This window comes from Pholcus phalangioides, unplaced genomic scaffold (assembly GCF_987345545.1).
Source record: "Pholcus phalangioides strain wild (caught in Gottingen) unplaced genomic scaffold, Ppha-v1.0 ptg000024l_1, whole genome shotgun sequence".
Taxonomy (NCBI): domain Eukaryota; kingdom Metazoa; phylum Arthropoda; class Arachnida; order Araneae; family Pholcidae; genus Pholcus; species Pholcus phalangioides.
Genome location: NW_028301616.1, coordinates 22341429 through 22369359, shown reverse-complemented (window position 1 = coordinate 22369359; position 27931 = coordinate 22341429). Strand labels below are relative to the sequence as shown.

The 27931-nt window shown below is 39.9% G+C and overlaps 1 protein-coding gene across 1 annotated transcript in view; it reads right to left on the bottom strand.

Annotated features, from left to right (window-relative positions):
• The window catches only part of LOC149068997 (uncharacterized), a 98529-nt gene that overhangs the window by 5408 nt on the left and 65190 nt on the right, over positions 1-27931 (bottom strand). The window contains exons 3-4 of the mRNA XM_089250691.1: positions 26520-26614; positions 13958-14454 (exon numbers count right to left, since the gene is read on the bottom strand). Coding sequence (XP_089106817.1) covers positions 13958-14454; positions 26520-26614 — 592 coding nt within the window. The remainder of the gene's footprint in view (positions 1-13957; positions 14455-26519; positions 26615-27931) is intronic.

The window sequence follows — 27931 nt, the reverse complement described above, 5'->3', positions numbered from 1 at the left end:
TAACCTCAGTTTCAAAAAGACAGGACGTTTGCCCCACACACTCTGATCTCGTCAACCCTCCATCTAAATTATTAGACAGATTATCCTTACTCGAACAGCAAGTGAGGACGTCGTCCATCCCTACTTTTCCTATTTTAATACAGTGCAACCCGTCTAAGACGGACACTGTATGAGACGGAAACCTGTTCAAAACGTAATCAAAATATAGTCTGTTCCATGGTTAGTACTTTTATGAAACGGAAATCTGTCTAAAACGGAATAATATTTCAGTCACTTTTGACCTTCCGTTTCGTACAGGTTTCACTATATGAGACAGTTAGTTGATAAAGATGGTAAAAGTGATCCGAAGAAGTTTCATCCGAGATAATTTTTAGTTATTTCACGGAATTCTACACATACCATAGAAAATACTGCGTTTTTGACAATCTTCATTTCTGTGCATATGGAGTTCGTTTCCAGTAAACACACGGGGAATAAAAATTAATGCTCCGTTTTAGTTATAAATTCATAAATATCGCAGATCCGAAAAAAAAAAAAACGAAGTGAACGAATAGGCATTTACAAAAATGCGTGTCCGGTCAAAATTTTTGTTCATGCCCACGGGCATGTCGGACAACAGATTTGTCCAGCACTGTCTCCTACATTCGAAACGTAATGAACAAGGAATACGAAATACAGTTGAACTAGGTTGTAATAATCTCGGTTGTAATGACAATCTTGTGATAAAGTGTAAAAAACAACCAGAAAATTTCGAAATTTTGATCTTCTTGCCTTTCTTATTTGAGAAATAAAAAGGCAAGCGACAAAATTCCGCGGAAGCTACGATATCGTTAGAACAAGTTAGGCAATTATCACCCCCCCCCCACCAACCTCGGGGAGGGCGACGGAACAGTCAGGGAGGCGATAGAAGCTGTGGGTATCTCAGAGGATCCACAGCATCAGCAACCCCCCCCCCCCCGATGATTTACCAAAAAGTTTGGGAACTATACTTTAATCTATAACCCTTACTGAAATTGGGGATGAAGATAATTCGCATATAATTTATAGATTATATATTATGGTAATTATGACTACTACTAAACTAAGACATGAACCTCATCTATATTCCTCTGCGGAACTTCAAAGACATTGGTACATGTTGGAATGTGTGGTGTGTGTATGTAGTGAACCTACCAGCAAGTTTGTTTCTGTGTAATGGTTGTTATGTGTCGCGCTGCCATCTGCCATCAGTTTTTCTAACTATGCATGAAGTGTAATGATTGAATAGTATACCGTTGTAGGCCTGTTGCTTTTAATTATGACTGTAAATATCTATTATTAATCTCACATATTTGCCGTGTTTTCATTGCCGTCATGACGCATGGACCCACCCTCTCACAGCCCTGAAGGCCTCAAGTGTAGAAAAGGCCTCATGTGAAATGAGATCTGGTCAAATTTTCGACACTGAGCATGTAAATTGGGTCGCAGGTATTTCTAGCCAGGTGGGGGGGGCATCAGAAAAACCACTTTGGCAGTGGACCGGTGATGTTGTAAGACAGCCCTCGTCGTATTCAACTTTTTTTCCGTGAAATAAATTTTAAATCGCTGCAGACCTGCTGTAGCACACTGCATTTCTCACTAATAGTTATTTATAAAAAAATAATTGGCGATTTGGTCGATTATTGACAACCTTTTTAGCAAGAACTGACGATGTCCCATGTGATTATGAATTCTATTTCTCGTACTTTTCCTGACCAGTCACCTTAAATTATAATAAATTAGCAACTTCATGTACACTATTTGATTGCACCTGATTATATTTTTCACACTTAAAAGGTCTTGGAAACATCAACCTTGGTTGTAACGGCAACTCGGTTGTAACGACAAAATTCCGCGGAAGCTACGATATCGTTAGAACAAGTTTGCTGCAGAACAATATTTCACTGCATCCGATTTTTGTTATAAGTGTCAAAATAATCAAGCTTATCAATAAATTTTTGAGAAATTAATATTTTTTGTGTATGAAGGAAATGATAGAAAGTGAGAAGATGTCATCAAAATTACCCACCAGCGTAAAATCAAGAAAATATTTTTGAATTCAAAGATAGATATGACGCTAAAAAACGAAATACATTTATCTTTTCGCGCACAAAAACCCAAACTGAACTTTCGAGAAAGGGGATCAAAATTTGTTCACCTTAACAAAATAATTTTGAAAAATTTCCACCGATATTTGACTGGACCAGATTTCGCTATATTTGAGATAAACTGTGATAAATTTTTTATTCAAATATTATTTCATAACATTAAGTTTTCCAATAAGTATATTTCTATAATATGCATCAATTCAGTAATAGTGTTTTAATCCACAACAGAAGGATGTTAGCAAAAACATTCTCTCTTTCTGGTACACGTTTTTTTTTTGTATGGCTCTTAATAACTCCTTAACCAAATAGCACATAATTTGTACATAGGACTACTACTTTACCGCACACCAAAACTCCGGTCATATATACGGCAATTTCCAACTAGTAGAGTTGGATGGGAAATGAAGGTGTGCCATCTATCGGTGTCGCTCTACGCCCGGTAGGTAAAGAACTTGTTCCTGATGTTCTTGCCCGGATGCGAACCCGCGGATCTTGATGGTAACCTTTATCATAGGCGTACGCAGAATTTTCTCAAGGGGGGGGGGGGGGAGTTAAATTTTTTTTTTTTTCTTGTCAAGGAGGGGGAGGGGGATTTTACGTTTTTTCCCGGCAAAATAACACTATAATCTCTTCTTGGGAGGAGGTACGCGTACGCCAATGACCTTTATAGTTGAAGACGAGCATCTTATCCGCGCCACTCGGGCGCAAAAAATGTTGAGGCACCGGGTAACACACACAGTATTATTACTGCTTCACCAAACACCAACTCTGGCCATATCGCTATATTGCAATTTACTGCGATGGATTTAATGAGATGGGTTGGAAATGCACATAGGACCCCTTGTCCCACTTGAATAACATATTTAAAGTTTTCCAAATCCCCTACCCTCCCCCCCCCCCCACTTCATGAACTATGATGACGAAAGTCAGACTGATGGCAATCGACCTGTTGCGTAAACACGTTGAAAATTCAAACCCTTCCACAATTAGGCCAATCGATCGAGCCTCGATTAAACGTCATCCACGGATACGAATCGACATGAACACATATCGTGCCCCCCCCCCCACACATCCTTGGGCAGGGCCCCTAGGCTAAAATCTTTATCCTCCAAGCTTATCCCCAAACCAAACTTTTCACTGACCTTTCTCCGGTGAATTTATAGCATGAAAAAACAGAAAATTACTGTAATTCTGTGAGCCTCTCGCTTGTGGGAGCCATAACTTATATACACCAAGGAAGGTGGGTGGGGGTTTCTTTAAAGCTCTTGCGAACAGCATAAATTAACGGACGACACTCCCCCCCCCCCGCCCTCCTCATTTACTCATTACTCACTCTTTCCATATTTTCCCCGATTTTTGATTCAAATATCTCAAGGAATATTACACTTTCAAAAATGTTTTTTCCACTTTTTTCTCGGCCCCAGAATAGAGAGAGAACAACGAGCTTCTGGTTGGGTTTTTTCTGTACAGGGTGTTCAAAAAACTTGAATTTTTTTTTTTTTCTTTTCTTTTTTTCTGACGCACTGTATTTTCACTCTCAAAACTTAGACATGATGATTTCTGAACACATTTCGAGCATTTCTTTTTTCTATAAACTGGAACCACACCTCTACGACGAACGCTTGATGACATAAAAGGCCGCATTAGCACTTACAGCACACCCTGTATGACTCGCACATAGGCAAAATTTCTTTAGAAATCTTCACAGAGACTATCCAATCCTTTCGAGATCTCCTTCCCCTCGCACACCCGCTAAGATAATGTTCCATCCTGTTAGTTATGTGTATATACCGTACAAAGTTTCATTTTTCGGGCGTGTTCACATAAATACATACCCGAAAAAGAAGTAATTAATTATAAAACTGGTTTCTCTTGATGACGAAGGATATAAAAGAAAAGAAAATTAAGCGCTGGAATCAGCCGGAAATTGATTTTGCGATCGTTAACGAGATACCTATCGACATCAATTACATTAATCGTTTCATCATCGATATTCGTGACCGGAATTCCCGATATTATCAAAGAATATTCATTAGTGTTTCATAATTAAATCATAGAAAATAAATATGATTTTTTTTGGTAATTGGATTCGGAACCAAAACCTCATCGGTTTGATGTAATAAAATCTGATCGAATCTCAATGATCTCAATATTGTGTTCACAGCTGTGTTCCCAAGTGTTCAAAATTAAGAGTTTCAATGTTTGTTTGTTTTTTGTTTTTTTTTCTTCAGATACCTTTGTTGGGAAATTTGCCTGTTGTAGCTTCAGATATTGTGTTTATACAGGGTGTTCCATAAATTCGTAAATTGTTTAAACATTCATAACAAAAAATGGAAGGAGTTGGTACATTTGGATGCGGTTTGCGAAGAAATTGTTCTCACGAAGGGCAATTATTTTCTGCCACAGAGAAAAAAAATTGTTTAAATTTTTGTCGGTAGGTATCGATGAAATTATGTTTCGTAAGTCGACGGTTGCAGAGATATCCGCTGTGCAAACAATTTGGGACAGCCTGTATAGGCACCAATGGGCTTAGCGATACCCATGGCCCAACAAGGGTGGGGGGCCCCGGGGCGATTCTCATAATTTTTTTTGTTTTTCACGCTATAAATCCATGATAAAGGGCCCGTGACAGTCTGGTCTGGAAGGTCCACATAAGATCCCTGCCTAGGAGCCCCTGCTCCAACATGTGGGGGCCATATCAATACCGACACCCTCTATTACATTATTATTTGAACAAGTATTCTCCCAATAATTTGGAAAAATTCGAAAAAAAACATATGAATTTCAAATAGCAGAGAAATCATAATTGACATATATCCTAGTTTTTCAGAACCAATATTAGATGGATTCATTATCCTCTCTCATGAAAACGGGAGGAAAATAGATTGCCATTGCTGTACGAGGTATCACGCACGAACAACATTCAAAATTGTAGTCGTGATTGTGGGTACGTTGATTGGATGTTGTCCCGAATCCCACCTCTTCATCAATGTCGATTCGTTTTCGGGACAGACCAATGAGAAGAGGAAATTACCACGGTAAAAAAAAAAAATTCCCATTATCCATAATCAAACACAAAAGAAACACGAAAATGATTCTATTCAACTATTTTTTTTCTTTTATGAGCATTATTTTTACGACATTATTGCGTGCTTTTTCCGCACAGAGAGAGAGAGACATATTCGGAGATTTGGACCGTCGACAACATTTTCGCGTGCGCCCGACTCAAAGGTGCGCACGATAGAGGTGACGACAGCAGTTTATCGCATATAAAAATATTTTTTTTTTCCTGTATCATTATTATTATTATTATTATTATTTTCTAGAGGATTAACCAACCGTTTCGAGGGCTTCCAGAATAATAATAATAATAATAATAAAACATTGGCACTATTCTGCCCATGCGTGCCGATCCGCAAAACAATAATAATGTTCCGTGACTATATACCATATAGCGTGACAGCCAATGAAAACCCGGCGAAGGAGTGGCCCGAATCCCAGGTATTATTATAATAATAATCAAATGCATTATTACCATTGTTTGAAAAAATGGAGGACATCTTTTCACCAACCAAATACAAGCGGTTTCTATTTTATTTTTTTTTTCGCTGACGGAATAGCAAATGACCTCGCCGACAGAACAAAAGCCTGGGAGACGCGGATGGCCAATCAAATTTGTACTTTTTCATGATTACCAAACTGTGACTGAATCCACATGAGGGGGATTCTCCAACAATGTATACGCAATACCTTGCACGCATCTTCTCATGGAAAAGCATGGAAAGGATTGTTCCCTTTTGATTCCTAACAACCCTAATTAACTATCTTCCCCCCACATACAAAAAGAAGCCTACAATGGCTTCTGAGTTGGCTGTATCTAGCTGTATCCAATCATGTTACGGCTTGCTGAGTTGTAAGAACAAAAGGACATGAGGATTTTCTTTTCTCTTGTCCCTTTTTCTTTTATATCGACCAGGAAACAAGGTTCTTATCTTCTTCTTTTTTTTGTGGGATAAGATGGTGATAAGGAGCAAAACTCTCACACGATGTTCGGGTTGTGCCAACAATCAATACTGAAGGGAAAATGGTTTTAAATTGTTTGCCGATACGTTTTTTTTTTTTTTTTCTTCTCATTTTACTTGATTGCGGACATTGTATGTGATTCTGTATCTGCCATAACTCGTGTCATTAGGTAGGAATTGAATAGAAAAGGTTGAAGAAGAGGGAAAAAAAGCCTTTTGTGTGTGAATCCTTGATTCGTATACCGATGTATGACTTGTGTATTTTGTTGTAAAAACTTGGATTCGACTAGACATTACCGAATGTTGTCTCGTACTGACGTGGATGATGTTTCGCGGTGGTTATTACGGTGGCCGTTGTATTGAACAATTGTATACGCGAGCAATATTAACATTTGAAATCCGGTATTATTCTGTGATTTTGCGCGAAAACTTGAAATTCCTACGTATATACAGATGTACCACCGACGAAAATTATCTCGTAAGATTTAATGATACGTCTTTATTATAATTTGTCTGTAAGATGTAAAGGAATGATAATGTGATAAAAGTAATGATGAATAATGAAAGAAAAAGACGTGCAAAAAATATTATTATAATATTATAAATAAACTTAATAGTGCTGGGAATCAATTAAAATTTTCAACTAGTTAATCAAAAAAATTTAATCGGTTAGTCAAATTTTAATCGAATATTTTCACATGAATTCATTCATAGCAAACGTAGTGTTGGTAACTATGTTATATTAATTGATGCTATGAAAACATGTTCTATTCATTTCACGCATCTATCCACTGAATGGATGTAAATAAATATAGAAATAAATTAACAAATAGAGGCCGCCAAATATTGAAGCTATGAAAACGACTTTTGAATGTTTACTCTACTTATATAAGGAGAAGGGGAACCCAGGGAAGTTGTTTCCCTAAAATGATTTGTAAAATGTGTTTCAATATGGGATACACATTTTCTCGTTTCTGGAAAAGCTCAGCAATATAAATGATCCCATCAGCTGGTAAACTCAAAAGGGAAAATTTGCACATTCATGTCTCTGACATAAGGCAGACGATATGCTGAACATGCTTGTCATATCCTGGAATTTCTTAACTTGCATCTTGTCGGGTTTTTTTTTTTAATCAGTAATTTTAGAAATCATCACTAGTTTTCGTTCAATCGACTTGTTTCCTCATGTCAAAAAATTTGATCGAAATATATTGATTCAAATATTTTTAAATACGGTCACTTATCTGAAATGTTATGCGTAGGAACATAATTTAAGACATTTAATCGGTTTAGTCGGTTAAATCAAGTAAAATTATGAACTGTTATAGAAGAGAGAGCGGCAGCCAGGCGATGATTTACAACTTGCGGCCTAGACGACGGTGGACCGATACTAGACCGATTCACTACTGAAGACCGATACCGACAATCGAACTGATATGTGGGAGCTGGACAATGGATGGCTGTGATTAGCTGATTTACTGTGCGATTCGAAATTTTATATTTATTATTGACAATCATTAGATTTAGATTATTGACAATCATTCGATTAACTGACGATGGCAAGATTCTTATGGGAGGGCTATCATCGCATAATCTTCTTTGTAATTTCGATTGTCGATTGGCGTTTTATGTTTCGAGTTTGATCACCTGTTATATGATTTTAAAGTTGCCTTCGTATGAGGCGACAATGTTTTGTTTTTATAATAAAACTTTCCGGATACACCCACCCTTCGGGAACGCTTCGATATCTCTATGAGATGGGAAGCGGGGTGTGTCCGGTCTTCAAAGGTCATAGTATCAGCTAAAGCCGTATCAGTTTAATTTCAACATGTTTTCATAAATTTAAAAATTTTAGTTAATAAATTTCGTTGTACAGGGGGCAAGGGTGTAAAACTAGCGGCCCCGAAGGAACTATTGGACAGCCTGCGACGTCCATACAAGACCCAAAAATATTGTTGTTGTTTTTTTTAAATCAAAATACGAAGAATTTATGACAAAAAATTATGAAACAAAATGAATCAGCAGCGAGAACAGCTATAGATATGGAATCAGCTGCATGTATTCGCGAAAAATTCCCGCTTTTTTAGCGATGGTTTCTTAATTAAGGAATGGATGATAAATGCTGCATGAAATGTACTATCTTGAATTATGAGCAAGCATTTCATGATATTTTTTTATACCGAGACGTATTTCGGTCGAAAGAAATGGAGCAATAGGCGATAATTTGAGTGACCAGTTGGAAGTCCTAAAATTTAGTGTTTTTCAATGACTCTCAACGAAATTTCGGGTATTCAAGATGTGGCTCGAATGACGAGCCCCGGATGACAATATGAACATCACTGAACAATTTTTAGGAATGTTTTCTATTCACCAACATCTCTCTCTCACAAAAGAGGAAGATACTTCCGACGTCGTAGCAAAATGTATCAAGTTATGTACTTGGGAAAAATATCAACTTCTTACGAACAAACTCGTAGCAGCGAGAAAGGGTGGCTGCGTCAGCAATGGATAGCAAAAATATAAATTTTGCTTCAGGACTTACAGAAAAATTGAAAGAAATGCATTGAACTGCAATTTTTTCTTTGTGTGTTTATCAGCAGGTCCATTGCTGCATGTTACGGTAAATGTAAGGAATCGTCTTGGTAAGTGTGATAAATTTGTCACACTTACCAACGATTGCGCATAATAACCAAATGTCGTTGGCAAATTTGATAAATACTTGAGATTGATCATTTATTTGACCATTTTTGTCGCACCACGGTCATTTTCTGCACACGAGGGCTAATTAGACCGGGACCTACAATTTATTGCCGAATCCGAACGGCAGGCTTCTTTTTTTATACTCATCGAGAGGTTGGTGCGCTAACCCCTCGATGGGGGGACTCCCTACGGTAGCAATTTTTTCTGCGGTCATGTCGCCGTCTTTGTTGTACCCCTGTGTCAGGAAAGTTTTCTGACAAGGACGAACCGGGTATCGAACTCGCGACACCTCTAAACATCCTTTGGTACTTTAGGCGAGTTATTTGAGATTTATCGTCTTTATCTGTTATTTCACTTTTTATCGATGAACTCGATCAGGTTATCGATGGGATTATTAGCAAATTCGCAGATTACGTGAAGCTAATGGGGATGGATAGTCGGGTATCAAAGCGATAAGGAATTGCTCCAAACCGACTTAAACAGGATTGCAGCATGGGCAAATGAATGGAGCGTGACGTTTAGCGTTGACAAGTGCATGGTCGGTCACCTTGGTTCGAACAACGCAAGTTTCACCTATGATTTGAGTGGTGTTACTATTCCGGATGCAACTAGGAACACCGATCTGGTATTCTTATTGACGAGCGGCTTAGGTTTTCTGAACATTGTTCGGCGGTGGTCAAAAAATCGAATCGAATGCTAAGTTTCATTCTTAAAAAGGTCTCTTCGCGTTCTTCTAAAGTGATACTTGCACTTTTCCGAAACTTGGTTCGTCCTGGACTGGAGAATACCGTAAGGGTATGGAGACCTTACCTACAGAGGGACATAGACTTGGTTGAGGGGCTGCAGAAAAGAGCTACGCGTGTTAGTACACAAGGCTTGAGGTATGAGGAGAGACTTGCTTCTTGAATATGTTCCCATTGGAGGAACGCGGGTGCCTGGGGGAAATGATCGATGTGTTCAAAATTTTCAGCGGGATGGATAGTATGGACCATGAGTTATTAATACGCCGTCAATCGACAGCTTCGCGCAAGGGGGACGACAATATCGATGGCAAGGGACAACTTGATTTAGTTGACACCACACTGAACAACTAGGTTGTGGTGTCGCAGATAGTTTTTCCTCTGATAGCTTTGTGAATAAATGGAATAGTTTACCCCGGGAATAGTGAATTCTAACACAATTGACATGTTTAAAAAGAAATACGATGCTTATAATGGGGAATCGGGAAGCTATTCATTCTTAGATGAGACAACCATAACTAATGTTTATGGGCACACAATGTATTTAAAATTCTATCATGTATATAGTTTTCAGTTTTTATAATTGCATTCTCAATTGGGTTGCTGTGTTTCAGAAATATATGACATCCATATTTGTTATGGGCATCTTTTTTCAGCCACCTCGTTGGGCATTTTGCCTGTTAGGGCCTTGTAGTTTTATTATGCATTATACCCTATTCAGCAATTGCTGAATTTGATGAATGTGGAAAAAATTCCAAATGATTCTAGTATGTGTGATGAATATAGTAGGACCCTGATATAACGATGGTAAATGTTACGATCGTATCCCGATATAATGATACAATACATATATATGAATTATCATGTACATCATACAGTACGATTTATCATATTTACCAACGGCGTTACGCTCCGGCATTATGCATAATCACCAGTAAAATTGATAATTTTTTTTAGTACTTACTAAACTTACCATCGAAGCTTGGGTATTATGCATTGTCGCAGGAAAAATTATTAATTTAGGGGAAATTTATCAAATTTACCTACGACGCTTTGGCACTATGGTAAAAGTGATTTATTTTGGTAAATTTATAAAACCTACCAAAATGCTCCGTAATTATGCATAATAACCGGATTTATCAAATTTACCGTAACATGGATACTCTTATAAACTTCGGCCTTGGAAGTCTGCCTTCTCTTTTCCGTTTTATATTTAATCAGCACCGTGGTCGTTATTTTTTTTTGTACTGATTAAAACAAAAACTTCCATTTCCAATTCAGAAACGTTCTAATGCAGACTCGAACTCACTCCTGTCGAAACGGAAAAGACGGTAAATATCATAAACGGGACATTCTGAAGGAGATACTACGGGAAAATACCTAATGTGGGAGAGGCAGGAAAAGAATATTTTCTTATTACCTGAAGGGAGGGGATACAAATCGATATTGCAGTATTTATAGAATCCGTTACAGCTGCTGGGGGCCCCCTCTTTCTTCTTCTTCTTCTTACTATAGAGGGCGGAGGTTAAATTTAGACACCGGCTAGCCCCGAAGTTTATACGTTATAAAGATACATCATTATATACAGATATATTGTTTGATCTTCACCTGCCACGAGCCATCCTTACCAGGGCATTGTTTCCCCCCTTGACGCGAGTACCGTTGTCTGATATATGGGCGTCGGTAACCGAATATGTCTTTAGACAATGGCTTTTATTTGCTACAGAGTCATTAGAGTTGAGTTACTGAAGTGGTTGGTGAAATTTAAAGGTATCTTTGAACTTTGACATCGATCCCGAGGAGATATTTATCACACATGAGGTTTGAGATGGTTTTTCTTCTCCTACGTGTTTCTTGTTGTACAGTCAAACTCGGTTATAATGACATCGGAGATTCAAAGAAATTTTGCCGTTATAACCAATGTTGCCGTTTTCAAGACGCGCTCGGCCAAAGTGATTTTTCTGGTGCTTCCTTCCCACCCCCCCCCCTCAACTTGGATAGAAATGCCTGTTAGGCAGGGATTACACTATAAAAGTTTTATAAAAGTTGGTTTATACAACGTGAAAAATGCAACCAATAGGCGGATCAGTTAAGTTCGCTCGGATGTAACAGATATGTTTATTGGTTACATTTTTCAAGTTTTATAAAATAATTTTTATCAAAGTTTTATAGTGTAATACCAGCCTTACACAATTTACATACTCAATGTTGAAAATCTGACCAGATCTCATTTAGTGAGGCCCTTTCTGCTCTTGGAGATGGGGCCGATGCTTGGCGACTGCACTGAAAGCACTGCAAATGTGTAAGATTAATATTGATATTCATAGTCATGGCTGCCATGATATAATCTATGAATTACGCAAATTATCTTCATCCCTATGGGTTATGGTATTAAAGTGTAGTTCCCAAACTTTTTGGTCGCCTCCTCCTTCAGAAATTATTTTCCTCTCATCGTCCCTTAACGTTTTCGACGTGCTCCCGCAACAGGTCGATCGCCCCCCAGTCTGATTTTTATTATTGTAGGAGGAGGGGGCTTGGAAATTTTTAAGTATGTTTTGCCGCTGTGGTGGTCGAGTGGTTATAGTGACGGCAAATGCGAGCCGATCTCCCCGTTAAAAAGTCTCGCCACAGAGAGCAACAGTCCTACAACGATAAATCATTCAATCATAACACTTCACTCATAGTTTGAAAAACTGGTGGCAGATGGCAGCACTACACATAACAAGCATTACAGAGAAACAACAAAACTTCACGTCAGGTTTCACTACACGTACACGCACATTCCCGCATGTATCGATTCGTTGGGGGTTCCGCGGGGGAGTGTGTGTGGGCGGGGTGCATGTGTGATGTAGCAGTAGTAGGTAGGGCCTCCAAAAAATGGCTCGGGGATCCATGATGTTCTTAAGTCAGCCACCTCGTTGGGCAATTTGCCTGTTGTGGCGTTGTATTTGTATTCAAGTAATCAGCAATCATTGTAAAAATTGTATGCAATTTAGTTAAGAAATTAGAAGAGCAATCAAAAAACGTGTTCCGGAAAAAAATGTATTTGCTACCGACCTCTTTTGTTGATTTAAAACACTAATTTTTTGAATTGATGCATATTATAGAAATATACTCACCTCGTTTTTTTGGAAAAGTTCATGTTATAAATTATCATTTTTATAAAAAATTTATTCTAGTTTATTTCAATTATAGTGAAATTTTCATAAAGTCAAATATTGGTAGAAACTTTTTTTAATTGTTTTGTTTGATGTGTAAATTTTTAATTAGTTTTATCCTCCCAAGCCTAACGCAGCTTCTAATCCCGCAATCAGCCCTTTGGCGCTGGTCTGCTTCTCATAAGTTTCGTTTTTTAGCGTCATCCATCTCTGAGAGAATTTGTAGAATACTGTGGTGGTAATTTTTATATCTTCTCACTTTCTGTCATTTTCCTTCACCCCAAAAAACAATTAATTTCTCAAAAATTTATAGAATACTTGTTTGTTTTAATAACTCGCGCCCACGTATAACAAAAATCGGATACAGTGAAATATCGGTTAATACGATGTTTCTTCGGAAATCATGAGCCTGAGAGAACCATTGATACAATGTTTTAAAATTTGTCTGCAACATACGGTCAAACTTGGTTCTAACGACATCGTAGGTTCCGCGAAATTTTGTCGCTATAACCGAGTTGCTGTTACAACGAAGATTGACGTTTTTAATATCTTTTAAGTGTGAAAAATATTATTATTCAGATGCAATCAAAGATAGTGTACATGAATTTTTTATTTCAGTATAATTTAAGGTGTGAGCATATTTGAATCATGAAAAATACGGGAAATTGAAATCAAATGCACGGGTGCAATCTCGCTGAAAAGGGTGCCAATAACCGTCAAAATCGCCAATTATTCTTTGTAAATAGCCCTTGGTGAGAAATGCAGTGCTTCAGTAAGTATTCAGTGATTTAAAATGCATTTTACGGGGGGGGGGGGAATGTTGAATACGATCAAGGCCGTTAACAGCATCGCAGGCTCCGGGCAAAGTGATTTTCCTGGAGCTCCCCCACCAGTCTAAAAATACGTGTTACCCAGATCTCATTTTGATGAAGCTCTTTCTGCACTTGAGGCCCAAGGGTCATGCCCAGGTGGCCCATACGGAAATAATACGGAATAGAGACAAAAAAATGTGTCGTTATATCCGAGGTCGTTGCGTTTTCTTTGACGTATTAGGTATAGTTCGTTAATGGGAGTTAGTCACAACCGCCAATTATTGACGTTATAATCGAAGTGTCGTTAAAACCGAGGTGCCATTACAACCGTCGTCGTTAAACCGTGTGCAAAATTTTGATTTCGTGAAAATCTTAGGAGTTATTTTAGTTTGTATTTACCATTTCTCCTCACTTCTGGTGGCAACGGCTCCCTTACAAGGTGTGGTAGCCTGTCCCTGATGATGTTGTCGGCGTCGATAGATGCCGTGTGATGTCGTACCGATGTCGGACCCAGTTTCGACCTGTCGTAATTGTCTCTTTTGTCTCGTGAACTGTTCGAAGGGTCGTCTCGCATACCGTGTCCGGATGGTTCGCAGTTGTCGTCGTCGTCGTCGTCCAGAGACGTCTTGCGGCTGGTGTTGTCTTCGTTCTGGGGATCGCTCTTGTTCCGAGGTTCCCAGGTCATCTTGTTCTCTTTCTTGAGCCGCCTCCTGGCGTTCGCGAACCAAGTCGAAACCTGCGTCAGGGTCATCTTCGTGATGATGGCCAACATGATCTTCTCGCCTTTGGTCGGGTATGGATTTTTGCGATGCTCGTTCAGCCAAGCCTTCAGCGTGCTTGTCGAGTCACGGGTTACGTTTTTGCGGCGAGCTCCGTTAAAATCCAGCCCTCCGTACCTGCGGGGTGGTAACAAACGTTTGACACTGTGTTACTTCACAATCAAAACATAGAAATACTACAACAAAAAAAAGAATAATCAAACATTATTTTAAATATCTTATATATAGGACTGTTATAAATAAGCTGGCACTACTCAGGAGTATGTAGCGCCCGTTCTGATGGAGGTATTTTGATGGAACTTGTTATACTCAGGGTATATGGACCTGTGGGAAGAATAAAAAATAGTTCAATTTCTAACCACCAGTTGAAAAAGTGGCGTTTTTTATTGCAGTTATCTTTTCCCCATGGTCTAAATAACGTATATTATACGGAACCCCAAAGAAAGTTGTGGTTCCGTGGAACTCCAGGTGGAAACCCGTGCTATGGAAACATGTATTGTTGCTGTCTCGTAAAGTTTCAATTAAATACGTCCACCCCAACGGGCGCTACATCAGTGTCGGTACAATTTCAACTGACATTAACTCAGCTTAATTATACTGACACTACTCTATCTATCACAACACCTGATCCCATCATCGTAGAGTGCTCCAAGCCATACTTGGTGGGCCCATGGGTTAAGATGTTGCTTAGGTAACTTATTAGAGAATCAGTAATCTCTTCCTGCCTCCATTCAGAAACAAACAAAATGAGTGAAACGACATTCAATGCATGATAATCAATGAATGCCCCCCCCCCCCCGTTGAAATGCAGCATCATAAAAATGTATACATATTAAAAGCGGTTCTGTCTTGGTTAGAAAACAATGGTTGTACTGTCGATGCAGTGGCGCCATCTGTTGTAAGCATTTGTGAAGAACACAGCCAGAGATGTGTGCGCATGCGCCCTCATGTCCAAGTTAAGGAATGTCTATGGTAATTGTACTGCAATGCTTTCTCTCGAAAACTGAGTACGTAAATAATAAATAATATCGTTATACACGCACACACAATGGAACCTCTGCTGCCGTCTATGAAACGCAAAAAATACTAAGCATCAGCCTGCTTGAAAAAAAAAAAAACCTGCTGAGCTGAATAAAATTTCTTATTTCGGTGCTGCCAAGGATCCTTCTTTTCCAGATGGGAGGGGGGGGGTACATTCTCCTTAATTTCACCTGCACATATCTGATGTTTCTCCACGCACAGAATTTTGATATCTGTGCGGAATGGCAAAATAACAGGCTACTTTCAACAATATGGGGGAATTTTTTTCTGCGCAGCAAAAACTCTAGGTACATGGAAGTATTCTCAGACTCTAAACTAAAGTTCATATTTCGTTAACTTATTCACCGTGGTAAAATGCTGCCTGTCTTAGTAACTTTTGTCCATGACCAACAAACGGTTAAAAATAAAATTTTATCAGCAAAAAAATATGTCTTCTGAATTATTAACAGAATTATATTGCGTATAGAAAATATCATTGAACTGGAACTCCTACTGTCACCTATCAAATAAAACACACAACTGGTGAATAATTCTTCGATTGAAATTAGTGACAGGTTTTTCGATTAATATACCACATAAACAAAAATATAGTGTGATATTAATGTTTTTTTAGCAATAATATAAACTAAATTATCAAGTTTGTCAGTTGATGTTTGATTGCTGTAAAATAACTCGAATAAAACCAGCACCTTCTGCAACAGTCTGCGTCAGTAAGTAGTCCATTTTTCCCTTAGAATATTCAGGGGGGAAAAATTCCCTGCTCGTGCCAGTATCATCGTTGTGAGGAAAAGAAATGATCGGGCTCAGAATTGGCGATTTCTATGCCCCTCATCAAATCACTGTGTGATATTTGTGAGCCAATCAGGAAGATTCTACGCCAAAATAAGAAGAAACGGAATAGGATGCTGTGTTTCAAAATGTGGCAAACTCTTGCTAGGTAGTCTGAATGACGTTTATGGGAAACACTGCAGAGACCTTCTATCTCTAGGAGGTGCTGGTAAAACCCACGTAGAATATTTACTGCAATTTTGATCGAAAGGAATAAAGCGAAGGAAGATTGACTCTGTAACCGTTGAACGTTATACAGTGCGCCGCGCGCGAACTCAATAGAGCCCTATTCTCCTTTATCTTGAAGTAACACAATATTACATTGGCATAAAATGGCAATATTTGAAGGAACGAAAAGGAAATAACGGTTTGTTGCGGAAAATTGCCTTATCCACTAGTTCGTCATGTATTAGATGTCTCCGTTCGTGAGACTGTATTGAAAGCTAATGAATGTTTAAATGTTTACAAAAATATATGTACACAAGCATACAGACAGACAAACATGACCGCCCAGAGAGACCATCTTGGGATGGTTAAAGCTCTTTCCCAAACACAAGCATACACACATTTTTCAAAATTCGGACACATATTTTGTATGGAGTATGTTTTTAGGCCTCAGAAGTTTCAGAAACTCGCGAGCATCTCATAATTGGAGATCTCTCTCCAGATGTTGTTGACACGAATTTTCTTGTTATTCTAGATAGTTCCTTGATGTGTGAATACCTGCACGACACCTTCAAATCTTTTTTGCAGATCGGTGAGGTGGAAGAATTTTGGTTCTCTAGTGAAGCCCCCCCCGGGGGACGCGATTCTGGAATCGTTGTAATTTGTACACGTTGCTTTTAGATGCGAAAGCCCAAGCTGGGGCACCATGCGTTAACACTGGGCGAACGATTTGTTCGTACATCAAAACTTTGTTCTTCAAACTAAGTTTGGACTTCGGATAACCGAATCTCAATAGATTCGCCAAGACGATCTGAGCGTTTTCATTTTGTTCTTGGTATGGCTCCTGAAGTTGAGTCTTTCATCCAGAGTGAAATCCAGGCACTAGTTTGAGTCGATGGCACGATATCTTGTCGCTCTATGACGATCTTCGTATTTGACGGGATCGGGATTCGGAAATTTCGCATTTATCGCGGTTATTTTCGTAAATACGAAATTTACGTATCCCTATATATATAATACTGTACTGTATAGTTATTTTTAATATCTTCTAGAACAGTGTTTCTCATCCGCCACGCTACGGCCTGGTACCGGGCCCTAACGTCATTCATACCGGGCCGCGAATGATCAGCCGTTTCATTTTTCCTCATTCATCTTCCGTTAGTCTTGTGTTTGACTGGGCCTTCCACTCACAAAAATGAATGAAACCGGGTCGCGGGCTTGCCAAGGTTGAGAATCACTCTGTTCTAGAAGGCATAATTTTTTCTGGGATAAAGTTTTATTTTTTATCCGTTTAGTGTCTTTAGCTATTCAGGAAAAATTAACATATTGTCGATTAAAAGCTCCATCTTGATTGGTCCTACGCTGCAATAGCCTATCGTGTATCGAAATAAACCTCAACGATGTTGCATCAAAGTTTTGGTTTGAAACCGAAACACACTTAACACGCGTTACGTTTCCCAATTTTCACGAAGGTTGGAGGATACTTGAACTGAATCGAGTCCAAATCAAGGATAGGATAGAAATCATGTGCTACAGACCGATGAACTGTAAAAAAAACCACATCAATTGCAAATCCATAGTCAACACGAATCGTATTTTGAACCTTGAAACATGATCAATGAGTTGGAAATATATGAAATCCTTCTCAAGTCTTCGAAAATATTGGAGAGAGAACTGACCTTTCCTTGGATGGATGTGTAATGTTTTCGATTCCGTACGCAATTAGTTTGCGCACATAAAAAAATGCAATTCAGATTCTGTAGCCAAACAAACGTGGTCGTTGCTTTTTCTCACTGTAGATATTTTTTTTAACCTCAGGGAGATATACAGGGTTAATAGCAAACAGGAGCATAGTATGACAGTTTGCTGGCGAACCGTTGATCCTAGAGGTATACTTCCAGTTAGAAAAACTTTCCAAATAACTTGCAGTATTCAGATATGCCATTCACGTTGCAAGAGGTTTTATAATTGAAATAACTTTTTGTATGGACACCCAGTGCTCAAGAACCCAATTGCCAAGTTGTTGCCCTGTCTGTCTTGATGCCAACAAAAAAAAATTCCGCATTTCTATGTGGAGATATTTGAATTCGGAAAATGGAGGAAAGTTGTTGGAAAAACCAGCGTTTAGTGAGGATAAGACGGTTTATCCGTATTGGCATCAGGAGAGACATGGGAACAACTTTCTAATTGGGTTTTTGAGACACTGTATAAAAAGGAATTTTTTTTATTTTAATAACTATACAACCGCTTGGAACATGAATGACATATCTGAGTACTACACGTTATTTCTATACTTTTTCTAACTGTAAGTATAACTCTAGGATCTACTACAGTGGTATTTCCCATACGCCCTGTTACCTATGCACCCTGTACATATGTTACTTTAAATGTGATAAATCAGTTTATTATGCATAATGATCGATCATTCTAGTAAGTTAGATAAATTTTCCTAAATTATTCACTTCTACCGGTGATTATGCATAGTACCTAAGCGTCGTTGGTAAATTTGATACATTTCCCTAAATTGATCACTTTTACCGGTGATTACTATACGGTTTCTTATTGCTTATGATTACTACGGTATCTATAATACCCAAGCATCACGTCGTTGGTAAACATGATAAATCTGTACTGCTGTATTTAGAACTGTGTCATACTTTCCATATTGAATAGTAATACACTGCGCATTTGAAACGTTGAAAAGGCTGTCCTAACGAATTCGGGGAATCCTGAACCAAAACAGTAACGCCAAAACATCAATACGCCAGTTCTTCGCGACACCCCTGAGAGAGATTGGCGACGCCACTGGGAGCCACGGCGCATACTTTGAGCGTCGTCACAACTGCTCAACCTTTTTCAGTCCATGGCCCCCCCTTTGGACGATATTTTCTTCTCATGGCTCCCCTTGTCTTATCCGGGGCCCCCCTACGCTCATCCCAGAACAAGACCCTTTCAACTTACTATATTGAATTTAATCAAAACTAAATTTATAATGAAACAAATATTTTATAAAATAAAATTTAATTCTGGAATCCTGGGCCAAACATGGATCCAGAAGGTAAATGCTCATCCCTTCCAAGAGCCAAATGAAATGTGTAAAATATGGAATGATCCACATAACAAACCTACAATCGACCCTCCTATCACATCACCCTGGGTTTGTGCCTACCCTGGACTAGAGTTCACAGTGAGCTTCCGTCTTGTGAAGGGTTTTATGCATGGCTGTCTCAACATCATGGGTCCGCCCCATCCAAAGTAATGTTCTGGGGCCTAATATTTAGCTGGAAGTGATAGCTTACATATTTACATACTTATATTCGAAAATTATAAACCGAATCTCATCATGTAGGCCCTCCGTAAGGAGGATATGAGTCTCTGAGCTATACCCCCCATAGGCCCGTGGATTAAGATGGCCCTGGTTCTATGGACAGTTCTGTTGGATTCTGAAAGTACAGTCGAATCCCGTTTTAACGAATACCGTTATAGCGAAAATCTCGTTTTAACGAATACCGTTATAGTGAAAATCTCGTTTTAACGGACACTTTTCTAATCTCCCAAATACGTTTACATAAGAACAATGCTAAGTAACCTGGAATTCCTTTATAACGAAATTTCGTTTTAACGAAGTAATTCATCCGGTCTCTTGGCGTTTGTTATAACGGGATTCGACTGTAGTAACATTTTCTCCCATCATATTTCACTTGAAAGTTCTAATTCTTCACAACTCTCTGCGACACCCCCCCCCTCACCGGATTTTCACCAGTGCCCCCCCCCCCCCCAGAATATCTCAGGACCGTAAGGAGGCCGTATGGCCCCAGGTTGAGAACCACTGCTCTAGAGAATGGGAGTGCCGGATCTCCCGTAATCGTAAATCCTCCATCCCAGGTTGGACAGACGCGTTACGTAAATTATCGTAAATTCTAGACATTTGGGATTATTCTTAAATATCATGTCATACACATTCATGCTAATGACACAAGATATCCTTTTCCCCCACACATCAACCATTAAAGAAATATATATTCATATAATTATGACGAATATTTGCATATAAAGACGTTGTAACGGCACTAATGACGTTGTAGAGTCATTGCAGATGATGAGAACGAGGATATTTGTACCGTTTGGGAATAAAGGACGGGGATTATTATTATTACAAGAGGTATCTCCATTGTCGTGGAATCTTCGGTATTATGATGCGGATTATTTTCGGAGTAACAAAATGTTTTTCCTTGCTTGCGTTACGTTCGGTAGTTTACTTCCTGTTGTTGTTTTTAATGGCCACCTTATCCTTCGCCCGCAGATGTTTACGGGGGCTTCTCTTCCTCCATCCACCTCCTGTTGTAATCCGCCTCGTTAAAGGATAAGCAAGTTAGTCCGATAATTGATAATTGTGGATCTCGGGGAGGGAATTTATAATTTCTCGGGGCGATGAGTGAGTTCGACCTCCATCAATCTACCTACATCATACAACCTACTTACGTACAACATCCGTACGATCGTACCGATGATGATGATGATGATGATTCTGGAAATTTTCAGCTTAGAATTTGAGGTAAGACTTCGTTATAACGTCATCCCACCTATGAAGTCAGTTTTCGAAAGTCCTTGCTAACATAATTATTGAATCGGGTTTATTTGTTATCAAGTCACCTCGCTTGTGTGGTCATTTTTATTCGGTATGTAGAGGTGACGTTATACCGAGGGCTGACTGACTGTATTGCGTGGGCCTTTCGATAATTTCTGTCTCATTTATAATCAGACACTTGTGAGATGTTCTGTGAATTCAAACTATCCGGGGATATTTGTCGATGTTGTTCGTTATCAGGGCCATAACTAGGGGGAGCAGGCGGGTCTCGTGCCCCGGGCGCTGGACCCGAGGGTCGCAAATTTCATTCTGAAACCTCTCCTTCAACTAGGGGGGCGTCAAAATGCGCGCTTGCCCCGGGTGACCAAGCATCTAGTTGCGACCCTGGTCGAAACACATAAGCCGAGAAACCCGGACTGTTATTTGATTTTAACGACATATGACGGAAGACCCTGCGAGTCAAGTTTGAATCGTGACCCGTAGCTCAAGAATCTTTAGCTGTAAGAGAATTTCTATGACCCATAAGGAAGCCCCTCGATGACCCTGGTTTTTCCCCTCTCAGTTTTTCCCGTGTTTAGAAATCAAACAATGAGCTATGCAGTTTAATTGTTGAAGCTTTTGGAACGAATTTCTTAAACAATGTGAAAATTCCATTGTTTTGATTGGAAACATGATGTCTTCAGATTTCTTCATTCTTATCCATCCCCCTCTGAGGAGCGCTCCACGGCTTTTGCCCGTCCCATCTTCGGAGACGGCGAGTTTGGATGACCAACCCCCAGTTTGCCCCGTGTGCAGCTGGCCGGTCGCCATTTTCCTCGCGCGCGAGATGGTCGACTGTCAAGGAAGCCGGGGCAGAGGAAGCAGCCCGTGTCGAAAGGCTTCTTTCCATCGTTGGGCCGAGCCATACGACCTTAACCGGGTCCGGGGTTCGGCCGAAACGTGGTGTACGGGCGAGGCCTCTACCACGGCACCCAACCAACTTTTATGGTTGCTGCTCTGGGGCCCGTCGAGAGAAGATCTTCGACGGGTTGCGCAGGATGAAGACGGAAATATGCCTACGTGGGAACCCGCCGTACACAAAGGGGTAACGCGCCTGGCACCATACCTCTCGGGTGGTGTGGAAAATGGTGCTTTTTTTTTTCCTATTCTTGCGGCTTGGCGAGTATTCTTTGCATTTAACTATTTCACTTACAAGGTTTTGGCATGAAATTTGGATTATCTCTGACGAATCGCTAATAAAAACGAGTTTATTACACAAGGCCTCCTTCTGCATTAGAGACCAACCGGGAGGACCCAGGTGAGCCCCATGCACTCAGATAGCACCGTTTGGACCATCTTAGCACTGGGCCTATTTGAGTATCATACTGAGGGCATGTCCATAGAAGATCTCCATGATGAGACCACGGATTTTCGCGAGAAAGTATGCAAATATGTAAGCTCTCAAATATGCGCTGCCCTGCATAGTCAGAATGCTTGCAATCTCTCGACGATGGGTTGGAAACGAACGTAGGATAATATGCTGACCGCTAATATAGAATGTTGTATAATTTTCTAGTCTCGGAATTTCAAGGCAATAGTGTTTCCAGAAATTTTTCTTGCTCACAGCCCCTCCCCAAAACTGCATAGATTTCCTTTTCGTGCCCCCCCCAGGTCAACTACCCCCCCCCCCCCCAATCCAGGAGTGACAGCATTTCTACTAATTAAATGGATTTTGACTGAATTTCTAGAGAACAAAATTTTTACAAATTTAGGATTGATCTTCGCCGCCACCCCCCCCCATCCCCTCCGGGCTAGAAATCAGTGAGCTTCTCTCTTGGCCCTCTGGCCCTGTATTTAGTTGGAGAAACAGCTTACCTACTCTTGAAAATCATTGTACCAGATCTCATCATGTAGGTGTCCCCTATGGGCGTGAGCTCCCCCCCCCTCTCCCTTCAAGGGTAAGATGCATTAACGATGCTTTAAGATGGCCCTGTTTCTGTTTTTTTTCCCCACTACAGTTACGCCTCCCATAACAGACAATCCTCGTTAACAACACCTCCCGTTAACGGGAACTTTCCTGAATTACACACAGACGGGCCTCAAAGAATTTTACTATTCATTAAGGGACAATCTTTGTTAGCGGATAAAATTTCCATGCCATGGGTGCCCGTTGCCAGGAAGTATAAGCTCTGTTGCGCTACCTCGTCCCATCCAATAGGACATGCGACTATTTCCGATGATCAGACGTCGCGAGAGCCTTCCCGCTCAGTATTTCATATTTTTTGTGTTATTAATCTTAACACTACTGACTAACCAAGACAAGTGTGTACATTATGTACAGTTTTGTCAGTCCGTCCTGCCCGACGTCTGTCTTTTATTCATCGTAATTGATGCTTGCCCATGGCCCCCACATCCCAGCCCCTAGGCTGAGATCTTTTGAGGGCCCCCGGTCAGATTTTTCATGGGGGCCCCCTTCTGTAGTTAATTTACAGCGTGAAAAGCAAAAAATTATGAGAACTGTCCCGGGCCCCAGGGCTAGAGCTCCGTCAGCCCCCCCCCCCTTTGTGGGGGCCATGTGCTTGCTCTCAATCTTCTTTTCCATAGACAGTGCAGTCTCTGGAATTACTCCTATGTCCTGTGGGAATCTTGGTACCCTTGGCCACGTTGTGCGCGTGGCAATTGCTGCATTTAACTGCATCTTTGCACTTTCTTTCCTTGTGGTACCCAGCTCCGCAGGCTCTGCACAACTCCTTGTTGTTGCACCGCTTAGCCCGACGTCCGTATCCCCAGCATCGAAAGCACTGGAGTGGCCGGACATATTCTCTAATGGCACATCGATGCCAACCGATGTTCATCGCTCCTCTTGAAATGAGGCTCTTGTATGCGTCTGCTTCCAGAATCCAGCTTTGTCCTCTTCTGGCACGTGAGGTGAACTTTGTCACCCCTTTTGAACCCGCTTGATTCCACTTCTGTGATGCCCTTAATGAGCTCGCATAGCTCCATAGAAGAATAAAACTAATATGGTTAGTTAGTTATACTAAGTTGTTCGTTCACTAATATTTACAAACCTTAATTTTTTAACACGTGATTGTTTTATTCACAGCTCTCTGTGGCCCTTATACGCATCTGTCACAGCTTCCTATCTGCTAGATTTTTACCCAGTTCCCCCTGGAATATCCCAGGACCTCAAATGCCCCCCTCCCCAGGTCGAGAACCAATTTTTTAGGATATTCACCAAACACATTCGAGTATTCACAGAATTCACAGAATATTTTTACTGGACTCTGCACATGTATTAAAAACCCCGAAGAGGGACCGAATTAATTTATTTTCCTGTTCCCACTAAATGAACGCGACACCCACACGCATAATATGTCACCAGTTGTTAAATTGATGTTCTTAATGGATCCAATGTCAATTTCCATCCTGGAGCATCCATTTGTTAGTTAATTGAAATCTCTCCTCCGGAGGACATTTAAATCGAACATTACGGGTGGAGGAAAGTGAAAAAAAAAACCCTCGAAAAGTTCGAGAGACAAATAAATAAATACATAACGTCAAATGACAGAAGCCCCCTGGAAGATTGATACAAATGGCGAGGGAGTCGCGGGTCGCGAACCCGATCCTCGAAAATGAACCAAACCGTAATAAATGGCGTGCACTTGAGACTCCAAATCGACAACCGTTTCTCTTCCAAGACCCCCCCCCCCCAAAAAAACTGATAAATTAAGACGAGCTTCTTCTTCTCCGATGCTTCTCTTATATATTTCTCCGTTTCTCTAGTCTTAGGTTCTTTTCACAGTGTATACTTTATGGTATATATTCTACAGTGTATATTAATTACTGTTTATAACAAGAGGTGCTCAACATCATTTTTAGGCCTCGGCCAAGCAATATTCAATAAATAAATAAGAGAGTGTGGGACCACCTCATTGGTTTGGAAACGTGCCGCTCAAGTGATCTGGAAATGTGCCGTGGGCAAGTTAAGTGATCTGGAAATGTGCAAAGAGAGGCACTTAAGCGATCTATGAAAATGTCGCGGATCGCTTAATTGATGTGTAAGTGTGCTGCGAGCTACTCAAGTGATTTGGAATATTGTGCCGCGGAAAATTTAAGAGATCTGGAAAAATGGTCCTCGAGTCACTTAAATGATCTGGAAATGTGCCAAGAGCCACTTAAGTGATTTATAAAAACACCGCTGGCTGCTTAAGTGAACAATCAGTGTGCTGCGAGCCACTATTGTGGCTATCTGGAAAAGTGTCAAGAGCTACTTACGTGGTCTATGAAAATGCCGCGGGCAATTTAAGTGATCTAGAGATGTGATTTGAGACACTTAAATAATCTAGAAATGTGATTTGAGACACTTAAATAATCTAGAAATGTGATTTGAGACACTTAAATAATCTATAAATGTGATTTGAGATACTCAAATAATCTAGAAATGTGATTTTTGAGACACTTAAATAATCTAGAAATGTGATTTGAGACACCTAAATAATCTAGAAATGTGATTTTTGAGACAAATAATCTAGAAATGTGATTTTTGAGACGCTTAAATAATCTAGAAATGTGCCCAGAGCCACTTGAGTGGCTTGATTATTTGTCTCGATCAATATCAGATGACTCCGAAGGACACGTTTGGACCGCGAACCATTGGTTGAGCATGCTTTTGACCTCATAGTTGATCTGACCCTTTTCAGTGTAATAAAATATATGCATAAAATTTTAGTCGTTTATATTTAGTCTTGAATACGGATAATTCGAACACAGCTCATGAAAGGTGGGTGAAAAAAGAAGATGGCATGAATCAATGTTTCTCAACCTGGGGCCATGGGAGGAAATCAAACGGAAAGGGGGGGGGGCAGTCCTCACCAAGGGGACAACAGAGAGCTGTGAAAAAAAAAATTCAGATGTGAAGAAATACAACTTTTTAAAATAAATTTTGGGGGGAATTGAGGGGATTATATGACTATTTTCACATTTTTTCACTTTGTCATAGATTACTAGAAAAGATTTTTGAGTTCGTCACAATGAGTATTTATGTTGCCTTGGACAACATTGATGAAATATTTCGGGTTCCATTCGCTTTCTCATCCCGATATTTTTGTATAGAAAAGAATTCATATGAATAATGCTTAAAAGCAATAACTATGGGCAGTTTGAGGAGTTTTTGAATACGAGATCTCTCTCTCTCTCTCTCTATCTATCTATCTCTTGTATGTGAGAGAAGTCATCTTCTGTTCAGTGAGATTTAGTCAAATCTCTGCTTGTGAATACGTGTAATAAATCTGTGTTGTCCTTCGAATTGCTTTGCCATCTCGATTGCTTGTGAGAGACGTTATCCGGAACAATACGTGTACGAGAAGCACAGTAGATATTTCGCTTATAACATTCCCACTGAGTACGAATTATTTTCATGATTCCCAACTCTTACTAAAAATCATCGAGAATTCCCGTCTGAAGCGTTTTTCCCCGCTAACAACGTTTTACCATGACGATTTTTTAAAGAACGTTATAAGCGGCATCCACTGTGGTTTTTTTTTTTTTATAGTTGTTGTTGTTTTATGGTGCGGCAACTTACCCATATGCAGCTAACGTCGGGTCGTAATAGTAAGGTCCCGTTTGTGAGATCCCTCGCCACGGGTCAGCGCCATCTTTCATTCCGTAGGCAGTGTTCTGCAGAATAAGAAAATATGTCGGTGAAACATTTTAGTGGTAAAATATAGCGAAATAATTTTAAAAAATTACTAACTATCGTAAATTCCTGAGTATAATCCGTAGATACGAATTTCATTTATAAGTAATGAAATATTGATTCATAGAAGGGATTTCTTTTTTCTTTTTTGTGTTTTTGTAGAAAAAACTGACGATTTTGCCATTCTCTTCCATCTCTCTCATAAGCCATCAGTTAATTCAACAGAAAAATAATTTTCACAAATCAATTTTGAAAATAATTAATTTTTTTCCAACTTTTGAAAGAAAAAAAGGGATACAGATAATACATACACTACGTGTATGTGCAGTAATCCGTACTAAAAAGTATATGTGTGCTTTTTTTCATCCTGCTTTTTTCTCTGAACGATTCTGAGACCTAACTTGGAGCGAAAAATCTGTTCTTTGCTTTAAGATGCACAACGAATCCGTTCCCCTTTTCAGGCACCCTAACCAAAATAATCTTAAACAGAATCATTGGTCCTCCAGGCAGAACACACAAACGCACACTATACTACTTCACCACACACACACACCAACTCTGACCACAAAGCTACACTGCAATTTATTGCCGTTATAGATTTAGGCAGGAAAATGAAGGCGCCATCTCTTGGCGGTCAACTCAAGCTCATTAGTTAAACTTTCCTTATCTGAATATTCAATATCAATATTCTTCGTCCCCCCTCGGATAGAATCTGGAAACTGACGGCAACCTTCACGGGGGTAAACGAGCATCTTACTACGACGCCCCTGAGGCTTACGCACAGTGGGCCTATACTGGGTGTCTCCCACACAAATCCCTGCCGCAATTCATATTAATTGTCATCATGAACTCTTCATGCGCACAGTAAGAAGTTTTCAGTTTCATTCCACCAATTTTTTATTGAAGACAAGGGTAAGAGAAGTGTGCTTCCCAAATATATGTGGCTAAGGCATGTTTTTTTGTGCTTAGCTTATGGACTGTGGACAACAGTTCCTTTTCGTAGTCTTGGTGTTGGACTTGTGAGTAACTTCTTATCTGGGTTGTGGCAGCAGCCTTGGAAATGGACATTAGCCTACTCTTCCAACTTCCTCTTTATCATCAGCAATTTTTTCTCGGACGTGACTTTTATTTTTTTCCTCTCTTTCTTTCTTTCTTCTACACACACTCAGGGCCGCAACTAGGGGGGGGGGGTGAGCAGGCGGGTCTCGTGCCCCGGGCGCTAGACCCGAGGGGGCGCAAATTTCATTCTGAAACTTCTTCAGCATTACAAGGGAGGCATCAAAATGCCCGGGTGGCCA